The sequence below is a fragment of the Dufourea novaeangliae genome, unplaced genomic scaffold (genome assembly GCF_001272555.1).
Source record: "Dufourea novaeangliae isolate 0120121106 unplaced genomic scaffold, ASM127255v1 scaffold8, whole genome shotgun sequence".
Lineage (NCBI taxonomy): Eukaryota > Metazoa > Arthropoda > Insecta > Hymenoptera > Halictidae > Dufourea > Dufourea novaeangliae.
Genome location: NW_015373923.1, coordinates 1,439,511 through 1,457,925, shown reverse-complemented (window position 1 = coordinate 1,457,925; position 18,415 = coordinate 1,439,511). Strand labels below are relative to the sequence as shown.

The 18,415-nt window shown below is 41.9% G+C and overlaps 1 protein-coding gene across 1 annotated transcript in view; it reads left to right on the top strand.

The window, feature by feature from the left end:
• LOC107194537 (solute carrier family 12 member 4) overlaps nt 1-18,415 on the top strand; it is a gene marked incomplete at its 5' end in the record, with an annotated part of 111,697 nt that overhangs the window by 85,912 nt on the left and 7,370 nt on the right. Inside the window, one exon of the mRNA XM_015584178.1 lies at nt 14,496-14,593. Within this exon, the coding sequence (XP_015439664.1) occupies nt 14,496-14,593 (98 nt within the window). The remainder of the gene's footprint in view (nt 1-14,495; nt 14,594-18,415) is intronic.

Genomic DNA, 18,415 nt, shown 5'->3' with positions numbered 1-18,415 from the left:
CAGGGGTGTAGGAGGACGGGTAACGCTTTTCTTCGTGTCTTTCGCTATTCCCGTCGGCGTGTACCGAAAAATATTTCGGGTCACTTGTTCCAGTGGCAGCGTCGCGGATACACGCGATTCTCCCCCGGTTCATCTGAATTCGCATTAACATACTACGTGCGTGGAAATCGGGATACGCTCGTATAAATATACGCGCAAGGAAGGCATACAGTTGCTTGCGCGGCGGGCACGCTCGTAAGTTTTGGCTGGAAACGTGAATGGCAAGGTAATGGCCAAACAGTTTGAAATACCAACGACGTTCACCCCAAACTGTGTCAACCCTCGTTTTTCGGGGTGGAATTATGTAATAATCATTAATTTACTGCATTTTTATCCACCGTCACACGAGACAATAGATAACGTAGAATTATCAAGAATTATAGTGTTAATACTTCAATAGAAAAAATAAATCGATTCGGATACCTTTCGTTCATTGACAAATTCTTCATGTTGAAGCAATCTCAGGGGTGTACAAGGGTACAGTACAAGACAGATTGTAAAGACAATCGAACCGAAATCGTATCCGCGGCTTCTCGCGAAAGCTCCTTAGCTCAGCGTTCCGTCGAGCATTCCGTGTTCCGTAAATTTCCGTCACCATGGACAAAGCTCACTGAGCTTTTAACTCTTCGAAGGCTTCGACGGCATCGCGGTAGTCGGTAGTCGGTAGTAAAATCGCTATAACCCAGGAAGGGAGGGGGACGGAAAAACGGGGTCAAGTGTGGAGAATACCATTACGTGTATGCCCTCCGTATAGTTCCCCATTTTATCATCTCGACGAGATACCCCCCTAAATTTTCACGAAGAAAGCAATATCCCGTTCTTACAACGAAATAGAGATATCGTCGAAGCAACCTCGAATGTTCGAGGAAACGTCGAAAGAATTTTCAGGATTCGATCACGGGAAAACTGGTCGAAAGAACTTTCTTACAAATTTGAATATTCTAATTTTTTGAATTTTTTTATTACGTCTAGCGTATTTAGAATTGAATAACAAATATAACTATGGCATGTATAAACATTTTTCTTAAAAGAAAATTCAGGTCTGAAAGGGTTAAAGTATTTTGCATAACGTAGGATAAATCTGAATTTCTGATATGCTGTAGATGCTACGAGTCTAATATGATTATTGGGAATTGTTTTGTTTCGTGGTATTTCCATGGGAACGAACTCCTGTCGACGAAGAACATGATGTCCGACGGAGGATCTGCTCGAGCTTTTCCCGATAAAATTTAAATAATCGGCAATTAGGAGCGAGCGAAGCGTGAATTTCCACGATGGCACGCTCGAACGCGCCTGACGGCCATCGCCGTTGCTCTTAGCGAATCTAGGCTTTGAAATAGAAGCCACCGTCTTTTCGACGAACCGTGTTCCCTCCTCTCTTACTCCAGCTTAGAACGAGAGCATAATGATGCACGAAATTAATTCGGTTGCCCCCATTGTGTCGACTTGAGCTCGCAGGAACTCTGCTGTCGGGCTTGAACGAACCCTCCGGTTTGATCATTGTTCCTTTGGATAACAGTTTTCTACTTCCGACAATTGCGACGATACAGTTTAAGAATAATCTAAATGGAAGAATAATCTTGAAACCGATGAAAGAAAAGATTTCATTCAAGACAATTGTCTATTTCTTTCTGAACATAAAATATATATCCTGTGGCTTCGTGGAAAAACACAGCAAGTCACAATTTTAAAAAATTTGAATTAGACTGTGGAATATATGATTTCTATATTTATCAGAAAAAAAATACGTGGACACGAATCAGCAGCAGTAGTAGAGCCGGTATAAAGGTTGATTTTCCACCAAAATTGCCAGAGTTGGATTCCCGGTCGGATCAAAATTTAATTTCCATTTTTTCCACGAATTTCATATGTCGATCTCATCGTATCTACCACTAGCATCACGAAGCAGTGCACTAAAAATATATCAAAAAAATTTACTACCAGAAAAAATTCCAACAAACACATTGGTTTTTTGTCGCGTGCAATGGAAATTCAACTTTGGGTTCAAATTTCAAAGGCCAGAGGTGCGCGAAATATTCATCGAAATCTTCTCTTTAGATTTAGATTAGGAAAATCGAGAAATAAAAATAAAGAAAAATATGCGGTGAAATGAGGGGAAACAATGGAGACAGAAGGGGGTTCTACAATTAAGACTATACGGCCATTTTGATTATCTTCAATCAACGATTGAGTTAGCTACACTGCTTATAGAGTTAATCGTTGATTACAATTAATCCAGATTCGTCGAAATGGCCCTAAGCACTATATAGATTATTGTTTCTTAGTTCAGAAAAAAGCTCCCTACAATTCGAATCGACCGAAACTAGAATATCTGTCAAAACAAAAAATTATGTACGCGTGTACGGTGTTCGGAAATACTACACCTAATAGAAAATTGAAGAATATGTTCGTTATCTATGCGAACGGTGAAAAGTTATCTCGCACTGAAATTCCACCGAAGGGAAAAACGCTTGAATTCCGGTTTACTCGAACTAACCAGTTACTACACGGCCCCTGGATAAAAAGCAAACGAAAATATCCCAACTCGAGTGCGCCGAATATCAAATGGGGGTTCTCTCTCGGATCTCTCTCGGATCCACAAGCGTTCCGAAAACCCACGGAAAAATACAAGGAAATGCCGACGGAATATTCATACTCGATATGCAAATTTCAGACGAATTCGAATAGGTTCCGAGCGGCACGGCGCGAGATCAACATATTTCGTTTTGGCCTACAATCGAGAACTGGAACACTGAACACTCGAATATCCGAGTGTGTGTCCACAGTGGGAATTTATGAGTGGAGACGGCGAAAACCGAGCAGATTCTGTGGCACCCACGAGATTTACCGTTCGATCCCTCCTGGAGCACGGTAAATCGTCGAAATTTTGTTCCTTCGAACACTTAACAATTACTTCGAATTGATATTCGAACGATTACTCGACTAGAAATATGTCCTCTACGAATTGTGCCGGTGATTATGAAAGTGGTCTATGTCAAAAATCGAAAAAAATTGAACGTATCTCTTATTTCGTGTTACATCGATTTAAGTTATAAAAATATGAAAGCATTCGTGAAGAATATTTAATTGATTTTGGCCTGTTTCATAGTCACCGACACAATTATTATTTCCAGGTGGCAGTCAAACGTGACAGTCTTCCAGTTTCTTGTTCCCATTGAATACATTTTATTTTCGTCTGTTCCGGCAGAATTCATTGGTTCGACGAATATCGGAAAAGGCGACCACAGGCCACCCTTCCATCGCTTCCGCTCGTTGGACATTCCAGACGATCGCCTCAAGCGCACAGGCACGCGTAAAATAAAAATGGCTTCAGTTCGAAAACGGAGAGGCCCAGATCGTTAAACTGTGGCCAAGAGAGAGAAAAAAAAACTGTCACAGGGATGTCCCGTGGATTAAGTGATCCTCGTCAAAGGAAAAACCGTACATCCACTTCCAGTTCATCTTCTTTTGTCCCGTTAAAATACAGGGACTCTCGTGTCCGTTAATTCGTGTAATTTATGATTCGTCGAGACGAGTGGCGGGCACGGGATTTAATTAATGAGTCGCGACGGTGGGGACGGCTTGAAAGAACTAGGAAATGGAGGTGAGAACGTATGTAAGTGTATATAAAATACAGAGCACCAGTCGTCGAATAAAGTGAGATAATATTTTTCTACCACTCTCGCAGCGTATTAACATTTTGACAGTCATGTCATCCAAATACAGGTGACACAGTACATTGTGAAGACGACTGGATTATTTAAATACCGTTGCAAAATGTTTGTGTAAAATTAATATCGCAGTACAATTTCAAAGAAGACCAACAATCTCTATTAACTATGTATTTTCGATGATCTACGACTTAAAAAACGAAATATAGTGTGTCTGGCTACATACGGCCTTTTTTCACTGTGACAGTCAACGTGTGACGTGGCAGTGTGAGCAAATACGAGTTGCTGTTTCTATCTGTAGCAACAACGAGCTCAGAAAGTGTTCACGAAGCTTCGACGTAGAGATTTTCCTTTGTTTTTCCACATTTATTTGAATTTTATGTTCAAGAAGTAATAATAATTTTAAATTGGTCCAAGTCTAATCCGTCTTATGAACTTTTAGATGGTGCTTCTACTTCTCTAAGGTATTTATTTTCGAAATTCACAATTCTGCTGAATGACAATATAATAAGCATATTTCCACGAGACAGACGCGAGTCGAACAAATCCACCGGGGAGCTGTTACCTCGATAAAGCGGTAAGACGATGGAATACGTCTAAATAGTTCTCTGTCGCCAGCCGACAGAGCCACTTACAGTCTCTCGCGGAACAAGGAATTAACGGTCTGTTGATTCAACTAAACCCTCCTACACGAAAGCGGACAATTCCATCCGTCGTCGTAACAACATTTCGCGGGCTTCGTGCAGACTCGCGACAAGAACAAACAAAGACTTTTTAGGTAAACACAGACCCCCTTTCCATTCCCCATTCGCGACAACGCGGCATGGAAAAAAACTGAACCGTTGTGTGTTGATCAATGAAGACGAAACAGTCGACAAACACTTGGTATAACCCTTTCATTTCTCTGTACATCTTGATGTTGGTAGTTATTACAACCTCTAAGTGAAACCTGAAAAATTGACGTTCTTCAAGTTCAAATAATTTTTTTGGAATTTCCCAAGTGATCCCCAAGAATAATTTTTCATACTTTCCTAGTATTTCATTCAATTGACGTCGAATTTAAATAATAATTACACTGTGGAAGTCATGCAAATTCATAACTTTAATAAGAATTCTAAAATTAAAATATTCTAAAAAAAAATAAAATTTAAAGAATTCTGCACTTTCTTTACAGAACACTATTACTACACATTTCATTAAAATCTTTATTTCACTGTATTTTCCAATTTAAGGGGTGCTATAAATGCATAAACATCCACAGTCCGTTTATTACTCACTGCTTCGGTGTTCATTGGCACAATATCTCACTCGATATATTCATGTATCAATTTCGACAGGGACAGGTTTATCGGGAAAAAGCTTTATTGCCTATTCGACATCGTCCAGGTGTTTCACCATCGTATAGCACGAGTTCGTTAAAAAGATCGGCGTTAAAGCAATCTGTCTTCGATAATGAATTTCGGGAATGTAGCGATAGGCGGACGATTAACCTGTCAAATAAAATCACGCATCAATCGTTGCCGAACCACAATAATTGTCCCTCCTCCCCACAAACCCAGAAATTAATTTTCACCCAGTTGGAATCCAGGATCTCCGGGGCTATTTGTCGTCGTTTGAACGCGTTAACGAAATTAGAAACAGCGTACGGGGAATGAGAACGGGAAATCTTCGCGTCGCGATTTCGTGTTCACCGACCGAAACGATTCTCGAAGCGCTCGTCTCGACGAATTAATTTGTTTGGACTCTTATTTGACGTGCTCTGTGCCGGATAAACCCGAGGAACCATTCCACACGATTATACAAAGTCCCAAATATCGTTACTTTGCGGAATTGTTTCCACGATATCATAACTTTAATCCGTTACCATATTTTTTCGATGTTAAATTGGTGTTTAGATCCAACGAAAGATGAACACAGAGTATTTGACGCCTTTTGGCAACCATAACTCACGCGAATATAGCAATTGTTATAGTAATAACCGTAGAAATTCTCTGTAATGAGAGTTCTCTGGAACAGGAACTTTGATTGATAAAAATTATTAGTTCATACTTATATTTATGGGAAACATACATTTTCAGGAATCCTTGCTACAATTTGTATAGAATCTACGTTATATACAGGGTGTTCTACGCAACTGGAATAAGCCATAAAAAAGTTCATTAGAAGAAATTAAATAGTAAACACTCGGTGTATGTGTCTTCTCCAAAAGTGGAGGCGTTTCATAAGTTCCAAGGTTACATTTAATTTTTCCTAATGAAGTTTTTGTCCCAGTTGTACGGTAAACCCTGTATACATAGTAAATAATAGCTGGAGCTCCATGGTGAATAGGAATTTCCATTTTTGGAGTCCTCGAGGATAGACAGTGCTCCAAGAACCGAGTTCAATCGATCAGAATCACGAAAGTGTCTCTTCTTCTTCGATCCTCCATTAGACGAAGCCTGGGGGGTTACGACTGGCAGCTTCCGAGATTTTGTTTTCGCCTCAATATTTATTAGTGCTTCTTGGGCGGGAGCAATAAAACGGGCTCGTTTTGGGGTGGGCGTATCTGCGGAGAACCCAGCACTTTGTTGATCCAATCGAATTTGCCGCCGCTCGAGTGGCTGATCGATTCCCGTTAAAAGGATACCCGCGGACCTTGCAGAATTCTGAAGCAAGGACGGGGGTGGCCCACTCTCGGATGCCCAGATTCGATCCCTTTGACGTGTTACAGAACAAACACCCTGTCTTTGGTAACGTTGCTCTGGTTTCTCGTATACAGATAGTGTCAAATTGCTCATAAGTCGAGTTTCATACAAAATATATTCATAGACATGTATGTAACCCTTTTTTTTTAATTGAACAAATTTCGAATGGTTTATGATAGGTACAAAGTTTGAAATAAACCCACTGACAAGAAAACATACACTGGGATAATAACTTAGATATTAGTAATAACTTATCGCATAATTATTTAAACGAGCAGCATTTATTTTTAGTTACATCACATACGTATGTGTATACATATACGTACGTATTTACTACATATTTTATATATTGACTTTAAATAAAAAAATTTCTATTTTTCAGCCCAAACAAAATATTTTTTTTGCACCAAAAAAATTTTCTATAATCATCAGAAATTTTCTGCTAATCGCAGCGTTTTAAAATACCAAGATCAAAAGTTTGATTTAAAATAATATTCAATTACAATGTTCAATATTCTATTTCCATATTGGCCTAATAAATGGTGTCTCACGCGAAAGTTTCGCCTTCGATACAGAAATGTGCTTCACGAAGCACAAGACCCCTTTAGAGAAGGTTATACCTCTGCATAAGGTATTAATACCTTCTGTTACCTAATACCGTATATTCTTACATGATGGAAAATAAAAATGAGAAACTTTCACACGATGACGTAACGGATAATTGCTTGCGTCAATTAATTAGTCCGTAAAGTTCCTACGTCAACGATTCTGAAGACGGTCAACCTTTCGATGACAAACATTCTCTTAAATCTCATGAAAGAACAAGGTGTAATGTCGTTTGGCTGCTCGTTTCGGGAAATTCGACGACGTGGCGCAGCAACTTTGTTGATTCGACCGAATATGCTTCGTGCCAGTCGAGAGGGGCCGGTCGATTCCGCGGCGAAAACGTGAACGGGGCCTCGCGCGCGTTTAAACGAGATTAGGACAAGGGCAAGCGGAGGGTTAAGTAGTTTCCATTGTAAGGATGCTCGACGACGTGACGACGTTTCTTACTATCTCGGTGCTGCCGCGCTTCTACAGACAAGCCCGCCTCGTCTCGCGACCTCGTGAAATCGCTTTACGGTTAATTCATCGAATCTTCTAATACGTTCTCACCGACTCTTTACTCTCTATTCTTGATTCTTTTCGAGAATTGTTACCGCCGCTCCTATAAATACCCTTTAAGTGTTCGTATCAATCGTACAAAACAGTAAAGTTTCGGTAACTGCACGGGGAGAATTCTACGTTAACTGTTTCTATTTCATTTCCCCACCACTGGAGACTCGGCCCGAAATGAAGTTCCCGAAATAATACAATTTATAAAGTCCATAAATCGTGTCCCTCTGCGATAACTGCTCCATCACCTTCCCCGCGTTTCAAGCGTTACGATCGAAGATCCACTGTACCAAACTGCCGCAACTAACACGAAAATTACAGGCTGTATGGCTGCGGTGGATCCACGAAATTAAATCGCTTCCATCGACCATCACAGCAAGTTAGTCCCGTCAGACCGAGCAAAGGAGCTGCGATCCAAGCTACTCGAAACGGGGGGGGGGGGGGGGGTGGTTGGTTCCCTGTCTGGAAGTTTACCCGAAGAAGCCCGGTTCTATACAGTCTCGATGACACGGTCGACCGATAATTAACTATAATGACGGAGTTTCGTTCGCGTGGAGTCGCGGTGTCGCGGTAACCGTTTTAACCGGAACCCGTATTTAGTCGGTTCTCCAACCTGGGCGGCGGAGGGAACGGGCGGGAGAGGTTGTGCTTCCATGGATCCCTAATTATTTTAATCGTGTTTGCTCCTTCCATTATGCGCTCTCCGTTGCGTCCCACTCCCTCCCCCTGGCAGCCGTTAAAAGCTACGGGTAGAATGACGGTAAAATAATTGCGTTTTCAAACAGCGTAACAACCGTCGTTTCGTATCGATAACAATTTTCAAATAAACACTGGCTGCAGGTGCATAGAGAGCGACATTTCGGAATAATTCGTGGGAGAAACGGAAATATCATTACGGTCCGAATCGTATTAATTTCGGACTTTTGGGAGGTGTGTGTGTATCGATGAACAGAGAAGAACTGTTTACACGGTATTAATGCGCCTGTTCATATGAGATTAATATTACGATCCAGTGGTTTCGGTGAAACTAAATAATGTCGCGTAATATCGCTGTTGTATTTGTACTTTCCGGACTAACCGTTGCCAGAAACGGAGCCCCCAAACGGAAAAATCGACAATTCCGATCCTCGCTACTACTACCCTCCTGGTCGAGATACAATGTTGAACCTTCGCAGAAACTGTTTTCTTCTTGACAAGCTATTAAATGGTACATCGTAAGTGGAAATCGGTCCAGGGGCACTTTCGATCCCCTTACCTTGCTATATCATGATTTATTAAACTATAATAGTATGCATACAAAATTTATATATGTTCCAGAGGCATTCTTGTCTCCCCTTTCCACTCACGCTTAATATAAATTACAATACAAACCAATCAAAATCAGCAGCATCAATTGAGGTATACAATGCTATTCGACGTACAGGAATTATTGTCGATCAACGAAACCTCAAATAAACGTAATTGGAAGATCCTTTTCACGGACAATTACGACTGAAATTCGTAGATTACGTGATCTTGGGGGGGATGCTATTACGTTAACAAGAAGGGGGCACAGAGACAACGTCGTCGGTGTAAACACACGGAGATACACCAGGCGTTTCGCAGGCGAGTTACCCTAAGTGGCTGAACTTTCCGAAGACGGGCCTCAAACGCGATTAATTTGCGAGCACGTCTTCCCTCAAACTCTTAATTGATTTTGCCCGGGAACGTCGCGAAACGAAGACTCGCGCGACCAGAGCCTCTCCTCCTACCCCTGAAACTTCCGCTTTCCCCCCAGGAGGTTTCTGCATCGAATTTGTTTAATTAATTCACCGTCGATGACGTTGGAAGGATCCTCGAATAATATTAGCCGAATAATTGCGGTTAGCTGAAACTCTTCGGTTTTCCTGGATTTAGTTCACTGTAGTGAGCCCAATATGTGTCGCATTAATCGGTGACCGACAGATGATTCGATAATATTGGAACATGGGTAAGGGATATTGTGACTACGATATTCAGATAATTTCATTTGGTTAGCAGATTTTGAAATGTCATTCTGTGGATTTTGTGACTACAGATGAAGTATTATAATTAATTGAAACGGGAATTCAATAGTCATTTATTTCTCGTGTTACAGGCTGTGTCGTCGATTAAAAATAATCCAGGAATGGGTCGTATCCAATCCAAGTTACAATAGTTCCTCTTGTACTGTCCCCACTCTATTTTTTATTATTCTTTTTATAATCCTCGTTTTAAAACATTTCTTATTATTTAGTAAACGTTTCATACTTATATTATTGTATGTTATATAACTCAATTATTATTCCTCATTATTAGAAGAAAATAATTTCTTTTACCGGTCTGAAAATATCAAAAAAGACCTAAAAGCCCACCGTAACATTCGAGGGTTAAATATGTGCTTTCCACATTTCTAAACGTTCTAAATGTTTAAATATCCCGTGGACAAACAGAATCAGCATTTCCTGCAATCAATTACCGACAATACAGAGTGAACTGTCGTTATCTATTAATCATTTCTCTACTCCTCGTACTCGATTCAATTCTCTTGTTTCTATACACATTTCGGTGCGCAACAAAGTCACCGTTATTATAATTTTAGAACGATCCACCCGATTCCAAGCGACCATTCAAAACCGCCCGTGCTCGTTCTGTAATACCTTTCAAACTCACGAAAATTTCACTCCCTCGAATAATTACAAATTCCTGACCCAGTCGAGTTAACCGTTTTCCAACTATACGAATTTCCAAATATCTACACGCACTATAATTACACGTACACTGTATAATAACTATGAGCTCCTGGCTATTCACCGTCAGCTGTAAATAATTCCAAGGTTTCTAAACGCATCGACAGCAGAATTATACGTTATACCAGAAACTACGTAACGTTGCGACGTTTTCAACCCCCTGCTTTACAATGTTCTTTTACGACTACATTCTCAAGAGTTACTTTATTGTTAACAATTTCCCACTTAAAAAATGTCATCTGTTCTTATGACAAATGTAACATTTACTCGAAATCTCAAATGTTAATGTCAGTGAAACAGTAAAGTATCAGGGTCGAAACTCGATCTTCTCGAATCTCGAGGACAGAGAGGGATCTCGAATGGATCGCTCGAAGATCCCAGCCAGACCGACCGGGAAACGGGTCAAAGCACGGCGAACCGCGAACGATTCGAGCCAGATACCAGGGAGACGATCGAGCTGGGACGGAGGAGCAATTGGAACACGAGACGCGAACGATAAAGGGGCGAGGGGGAGGGGAAGGGTCAGGAGACGTGGAAACTGTGGAATTTCGTGGGATCGAACTCTCGAGGACGATTTGCCAACCCCTCGGCTGGCAGAGACCGAGAAACGGACCGATATATTCCTGGCGACTTCGCGACGCGAATTAACGACGCCGCGATTATCCCGCGACCGAGGGAGCGTACGATGCACCCGAGAATAAACCAGGTTCTACTCCCCCTCCCCCACCCCTCCGCCCCTTTTTTGGCCAGAACTACCGAAAATATTGCGCCACTTGGACGGAAGAGTCGGGGGTGGTGGATCTTGTTTCCTGGACTGGATCGAGTAAATCTTTCGAAAATAGAGCAAAATTGCAGATTGTGGTACAGCGTCCTGTATATATGTTGTTTCTTTTTGGCTAGACGTCGCGAGAACGAAAATACGGAAGTTTTATGCGGGAAGTATCTGGACCGATGATACAATCGGACAAAACGAAAACCTGTATGTTTTGGGTCGGTGTTAGATTAATCATTTGTCAACGGTTTTAGAAGTTTCTTGTAGCGTTCTAAAGAGTGTCGGGAATAAGTATTATAGTAAATCATCGATGAGTGTTCAAGCGTCATTCCCACCATTGGGCACTTGACTGGTTCCACAGAGAAGTCAAACACTCAGTGCCGAAGACCCTTCGGATACTCATCGATGATTTACTGTATATGTAATTTAAAGCATCTAATTCGTCAAATTCAATCAATACGGCGATCTTTTCCCAGTGGATATGCTTAGAAGATACCAAGCAATCATAAACAATAACAGATATTGGACAACATAATTTGATTTAATTTATTATTATTAACAGAAAGACCCTTTCTAAAGAAAAATTTAATAATATCATCGCATGACACAATGTATTGATAAAATTGAATAATCAAGGATCCTATGGATTCAGCAACAAGAACCGAGAATCATGTAACAAAGAACTATTTGAAATTCTGACTTTTTCGTGATCGAACGGCCGTTTTAAAATACTGTGGCGCGACTGCATTCGTTAAAATGAATTCCGCGGTCGATCCGCGGCCCATTGTCGTCGATCGACGTGCCTAACGAAGTACGGAAATGGTGAGAGGGCCGCCGCGGCGTCACAAAGGGACAAAGCAACAAATCAGCGAGTTAATATTGAACGGCCTAGTTTTTCGAATGGTTTCCGAAGCGGTCTCGGTCGGTCGAGTCTCGGGGACTGATGTTTCGGAATATCGTACCATCGTTCTCCCTAATTGCCGTACAGTTTTTCAAGCTCGAGAGAGAAGCCCCCTTAAGAATCTCTCTCATTATCATACCCGATCGAACGTCTCTGACTGGCCAAGAGTTGCGATCTTTCGTTCGGATCCACCAACCCACTTCTTTCAACTCTGCTCACTCTAACGAAATATAAATGTAACCAGCCGATCGGCTGGTGGAATGAAAAACTTTTTCACCGGCGAACTTTCCGCACGGTCTTTTTTTTATTCTGCGATACCATCCGTCGACGCGACGCTTCGATGGTCGTGCTTCGGGCGCGGAACTTTCCTCGTTTTCTGGCAGGTTCTCGGGGAAAGAGGGTACAACAAGGGTACTTGGTCTATTTCACCCCCCTTCCGGCGGCCCGGTTTTTACTCTGCGCGAAGAAAGTTCTGTGTTCGATTTTACGAACGTTCGGTGTGTATCGAAGATCGATAGCTACGTCTACACTGAACAGCAAAGGGGTTTTGTAACTTGGTACAAGATTAGAACGTTTGGACAACGCTGGAACAGATTTCTAATAACATTTCGTATGTCATTGTTAATAATGGCGTGACACTTGATGAATAACGTGTAACAGCAGTCGAAGGCATCAGCTTTAAGTACTTATCCCTTCATTATTTGAATTTCTTACCACTGCGTCAATTTGACATTGAGGGACAAATTATATTGGAAAAACAAGGAACAGATGAGGATTAATTTCCGCGGTGTCTGAGTATGTATATACTTTTCCACTTAAATCATTGAGGATCGAGTAGAAAGAACGTCCATAAATGTATTCTGTTATGGAAGTTATATCTCATTATTATCTCACGCATTTGCATTTTATACGAGGATCGTATCGTTAGCAGCTAATTAATTTACCATTCGATGAATAGCAATTTTCTCGTAATCAACTCCACCGAGATACATTGCGTTTTCATTGATATTCATAAACTCCGCGAAAACAGCTTTAATATTTCCGCCCTTCCGCTTGCAATACTTACAAGAGTTCTATATAGAGTATACTTCGAAAGAAAAGTCGTAGAAAATCATAACGTATCGTTTTTCCCCATATCAATTTCGAAAGTTTGAAACGTTAAAATTTCGCAAGATCGACGAAATTTCGTGAAGCATATCTTCAAACTCGAATGACAACGATTCGCATGAGTAAGGGAAACAGGGCAATCCGGTTCGTCCTATTTTCCTACGGTTTTCCACGGTCTGGCTGGCAAGTTCTCGGCGTAAGCGTCGAGGCGCCAACGAGGTCGCCACGAAGAAGACGTCCCATCGAAATGTCAGAGACGGGTGAGAAGTGGGGAACGGGCGAGGAATTCAGGAGCTGGCGGATTGAAACGTGCTTACACGTAATTCGTTATTGCGGGCTGAAATACGTGGCCTTCCGCGGGAAGCGTCGATTCGGCGGTCGAGGCACGTCGGGACGCCTCTGCGGACCCCTGGTGTTGGCGCTGCGCCGCAACCTAACCTGTCGATCGATCGATCGATCGATTGATCGATCGATCGATGTATCAATTCAAGGACCGCGGACACAGAGATTTCCGTATGTGTCCTCGGCTGAACCGAATTCCATTGTATTAAACCGGGTCGTCCTGCGTAAATTTTAGTTCAATTATACAGAATTGCTTCGAAAGTTATGTACAACCGGGCATAAGGTAGATTCTACCTGAAAACATAAGTTGAAAATATAGAATAACATTTTTTTTATTTCAGACTGTGCTCTCGAAAAATATCGACTTTGAACATTAATTTGAAACATACGTGTATTCGTCGTTATATTAAGTAGAAACGGAATGCAATAGACAGACATACGCTAGCTAAGTCAAACACTACTGTTTGTGTCAGAATACTGTTGAGTGTCTGATAGAGGATTGACTTGTACTACTAGAAAATAGACTGCAGTGTTATAGAGGCAATCTACTAAAAAATTTGTATATAAAGCTTCTTGTAAAAGTAATTTCTCGACTTGAACTGAATTTTTAATAGAGTGGACTCTTGCTGTAAGTGAATTCGATGTAACTTTTAAGCTGAGGAACTACAATCAAAGGACTGAGAAATATACTAAACAAAAACCTAATGATCCATTAAATTAGACCGAAATCCAATTGCAGTGTACATTTACCCGGAAAAGTGGACGGAAAAATTCAAGTGAGAAGAACCTAACAACGGGTCTGCTTCGACACCTATTAAAACTTTCTCGCTGGACCGTTCTCATTCCTCGAGTCCTTGTTTTCCTATTAAAATTTCGTCGGTCTATTAGAAACGTATTAAAATCACTGAAAACGAAGTGAAAGATAATCCAGTCGTTTCACAAGCTGTGAATCGTCGACTTCGAACTCGTTACTCGAGTACCTACTTATAACAAGAAAACAGCAATCAAGCTTCGAGCGTAGCGAAGGACACAATTCGCCCTGTGTAATACATGGAAATTCTCTTTTTATTCTTTCAGGCGATGGCGGAGGCGCCGGCGGAGATGGCGATCCCATGGTCTGCGGCGGGAACTCCGAGAAGAAGACGGGATACGAGACCAATCTCTTCCTTTATAGTGTAAGTAACCCTCATCACGATCAATGCCGCCAATCTAGTCGCAAAATTACCACCAAACTCCGATATTTCCGTTGCAAATAATGAAAATCTTTCTCTACAACCGACAAATCAAGCGGTATAACTTTATTTATCAATCGACCCACGAAAATGATTACCACAATTCGCAATCTTCCAAATGAAGGCTGTTTCCAAAGTTCTGAGAAGCGCTATACGATTCTTGGTAATTCTTAGAGCAGACGGAACACATCTCGTAGAAAGTTTCGCGCAAATTCACCGTCTATAAAGACCGTATCGATGGGAGTTATCAAAGGGAATTCGAAATCATGGACGAGGAAGCCGTCCCCTTTGGATCAGCGACGCGATTATCGTGGGGGCTGTGGATAATGGACGGTTCGCGCTGGTTAAGTTAGAACGGATAAGAAAAACTGGGACGTCGGAGGCTTGGCCGTCCCTTTCTCGAAAGAAGGGTCCTTCATTAAAACGCGAGAAACTGAGAGGTCGGGGACGGACGGACGGTGGGTGGTGTCGGTACAGAGGGAGGAGGAGGAGGGAGGATGGAGACAGGGGCTGAATTCTCTCGAGTGTGCAATTCGCTTAATTGTCGTTCAACGGAACAAGCAACCCGCGAATGGATTCTTCTGCGGTTGTGCATCTCTTTTATTGTTCCGTTGAACGTTGTCCTTCGTCGGCAGTTTTTTTTTTATTCTTTTCTATTGTCCCCTCCGCCACGACGCTGGTTGCTTTCGAAGTGTCTGTCAAGTTTCTCGCATTGAATCGCTCCTTTGACCTTTGTACAATTGAATTTCGGACCCGTGGATTTTCTTTGTTTTTTTCGCTTATCGATCGATACGTTTGTCGAAAGATTAAGCCTTATTGCTTACCATTTATACGGTGAATTTTAATTACGTTCCGTTACGGCAATACGTTTTTAATTATCTACTTGTTAGATCAGACTGTGTTCTCGTATACTTGGGAAGTAGCGTCCCGAGTCAAAAGACCTGTACTTTTTTCCTTCGATAAATCAGAATATACTCTGTGCTTTTTCAACATCGGAATTATCTAAAAAGTTTCACAATTTCTCCAGTTTCCACGAAAGTTCGATTCGGTTCAGACATCCTGTTGAAAACCGACCGAAGCATCCGAAAGGATTTTCTCGAGAGTTTCTAAAAGATTTTTCTAACAGAGCTTTAATCTTAAATCCCTCCATCCAACGAGTCCATCATTTTTTAATTTCATCAATCCCTCTAATCTTCCTACTACTGAATTCCGTTAGTTTTTGACGATGGAAAAATAGTTTCTGCGTAACAACTCGAATGCGACTCGGTCGAAAAGATTTAACGGAAAGTCATATCCGACAAGGGGCCGTGAAATTCAATTTAAGTTACCATTTAAAGTGAATTTTCCTGCTATATTCCCTCTAAATTAATTCCCTCAGTTAATCGATGCAATTATCCGATTTATAAAAGGCTGGGGTTGGTGCAATACCTATCCGTGTCTTGTCTGACCGCCTTCGACTGCCTTCCAGGGGGCTTTATAATAATCCACGTTTCCAAGTTAACTCGGATTCTCCTGCGTCTAGATTGGACGTGGTGAGAAGAACGCCAGTGATATTCGAAAGGTGGTAAAAACTTTCAATGGAAATTGAAAGGGTAGTGAATTGAACGGGTCTAGAATCCATTCGAGTCCCCGGGGCAAAATGGCCGCTGAGAACTCATTTGAAATCGCGAGAAACAGCTTTGGCGATCGGAACAGTTAATCCATTAAATCCATTTTACTACGTTATACGGGAAATGTGCTTTCCCTCGCAGTGACGGGAAAATTTCTCGAAAGTTATCGCGGACTGTGTGTGCCCGCCGTTCGTTCGACGGAAACTTATATGAGCACCTCGTTTATGAGCTGGGATACGACTAATAAAATACCAAGGGCCACCAGGGTACGCGTTATATAACCGTCCCCCGTCGAACTCGTTAAGGGCAAGTTATAAAACACAACAACGAGATTTTCCCTTCGTTTGTGATACTTCAAAATCCCGTAAAAGCTCGCGAAATGATCGTATTACACGGGGCAGTTTCAGAATCTATTGAACGGCCGTCGTTCGCGCGGGGGAAAACTACGATTCTTTGAATTGATGTTAACGACATTAAAAAAAAAAAACAGATAATCCCCTTCAATTCACTGAACTACTCCCGAAAAAATCTACATTTATGAGACTCATGTGAGTTACAAACGGAAAGAGAATGATCGTGATAGTCGAGAAAATTTCCAAGTGACCCGCTTAACCTATTCTCCAATACGACCATTATCGACCCGAAGGACGAGAAACAACATCGATATTCCATCGCCTGAACATTAAGAAATTAATCGTGCCGTTATATTCCACCAACTTCCACGGTAATTTAAATTCACCGTCGAGTAGAACGAGAGAAGTTCCGTAATTAAATCGTCAGTCGAGCTGAGCGAACGGACGTCATTTTCTAACCGAACCAGGGTTTCACTATCAGTTGAAAGACAAACGGGGGACAGACACCGTCGATAGAATTCCCCGGGGAATATTAACAAACGAACGGTTTAATTCTATCCACTTCGTCGGCAATGTTGTCAACATTTTCTTGTTTTTTAATTGAATCTGCAATCGAACGATAATGAACTGGCGGCGGCCATTTTGTCAGTGGAAGAATAGCCGCGCACTTACGGTGTGCACGACCGTGTGTTACTCGAACGATTGCAATTCCGTGCTCCGCGGGCGAAGCCGCATGAAAATGAGAAGAGAAAGAAAGAAAAAAAAAGGCTGGTCCAGAGAGCGATGCGAGCCACCACCAGCGGGACTGGAGCGTGCCGTTATAGCCGGTTAATTAACGTGATCTTTTCGGTCGGTCGGATGGAGGTTGGGCCCCTGGAAACGCGGTTCGGCTTCGACCTCGATTCCTGGATATCCAATTATCCGTTTCTCTCTTCTTACCCCACCGGTAGAGTCCGTCGAAATTATCTCCGAGTAGGACAGAGGCTTATCGACGTTGATTTCCAGCGCACCACTGCCGTATTTCTTCACCGTCGTCCTCTTTGCCGTTGCGGGGCAAAGGCAAAATGGGACTGAAAATTCCCTCGATCGTCCGTAAATGTAACGATTTCGTTCTATTTCATAGTCACGGCATTTTGTTGAAGATTGCCATCATTAGATACTCACGTGATAGAAAGTACCATTTTATTCTAAGTATTCTGAACACCTACCATTTTATGCTTTAACAATAGGACCTATTCATACTGGGAATAGGAGGTGCCAATCGTTCCTGGAGTTTGTATTTTATTTTCTGCCCCTTGATGCAGGAAGTAAAAATTGTATCCACTTCGTTCCCGTAATTTCTGTTCCTTCGTCTTTGTAAGAAACGTGCCCGTTTCTTTTCTTCTAATCGAGATTCGTAATCCAGGAAGTATCTTGGAAAGATTTTAATGAATATTCCTTTGAAATTACACAGAGGACCGATTTAATGAAAAGATTCCCGGGCCTGTGTGTGGTAGTTTAACCGGGAAATTTTTATTATTCACCGCCGATTACGGTACGCTGTTGCGGTTTCCGTGGCGCGAAACGATTTTCCATTACCGCCCATCCACTGGCCGTATTATGGATTCGGGGAGACGCAGATTGCGGGTTATCCTTCTCCCGACCGATAAAGTGTAGTCGCTGGAGTCACGTTTCGTTTAATTATCCCGCATCTCACGCAATTATCCCAGAACGGTTACGGTTAATGGTACGCGTGTATTTCACCTCGGTTTTTCCTATATAAAGAGGGAGCCTCGTAAAACGGACACGGTGGCTCGTTAATT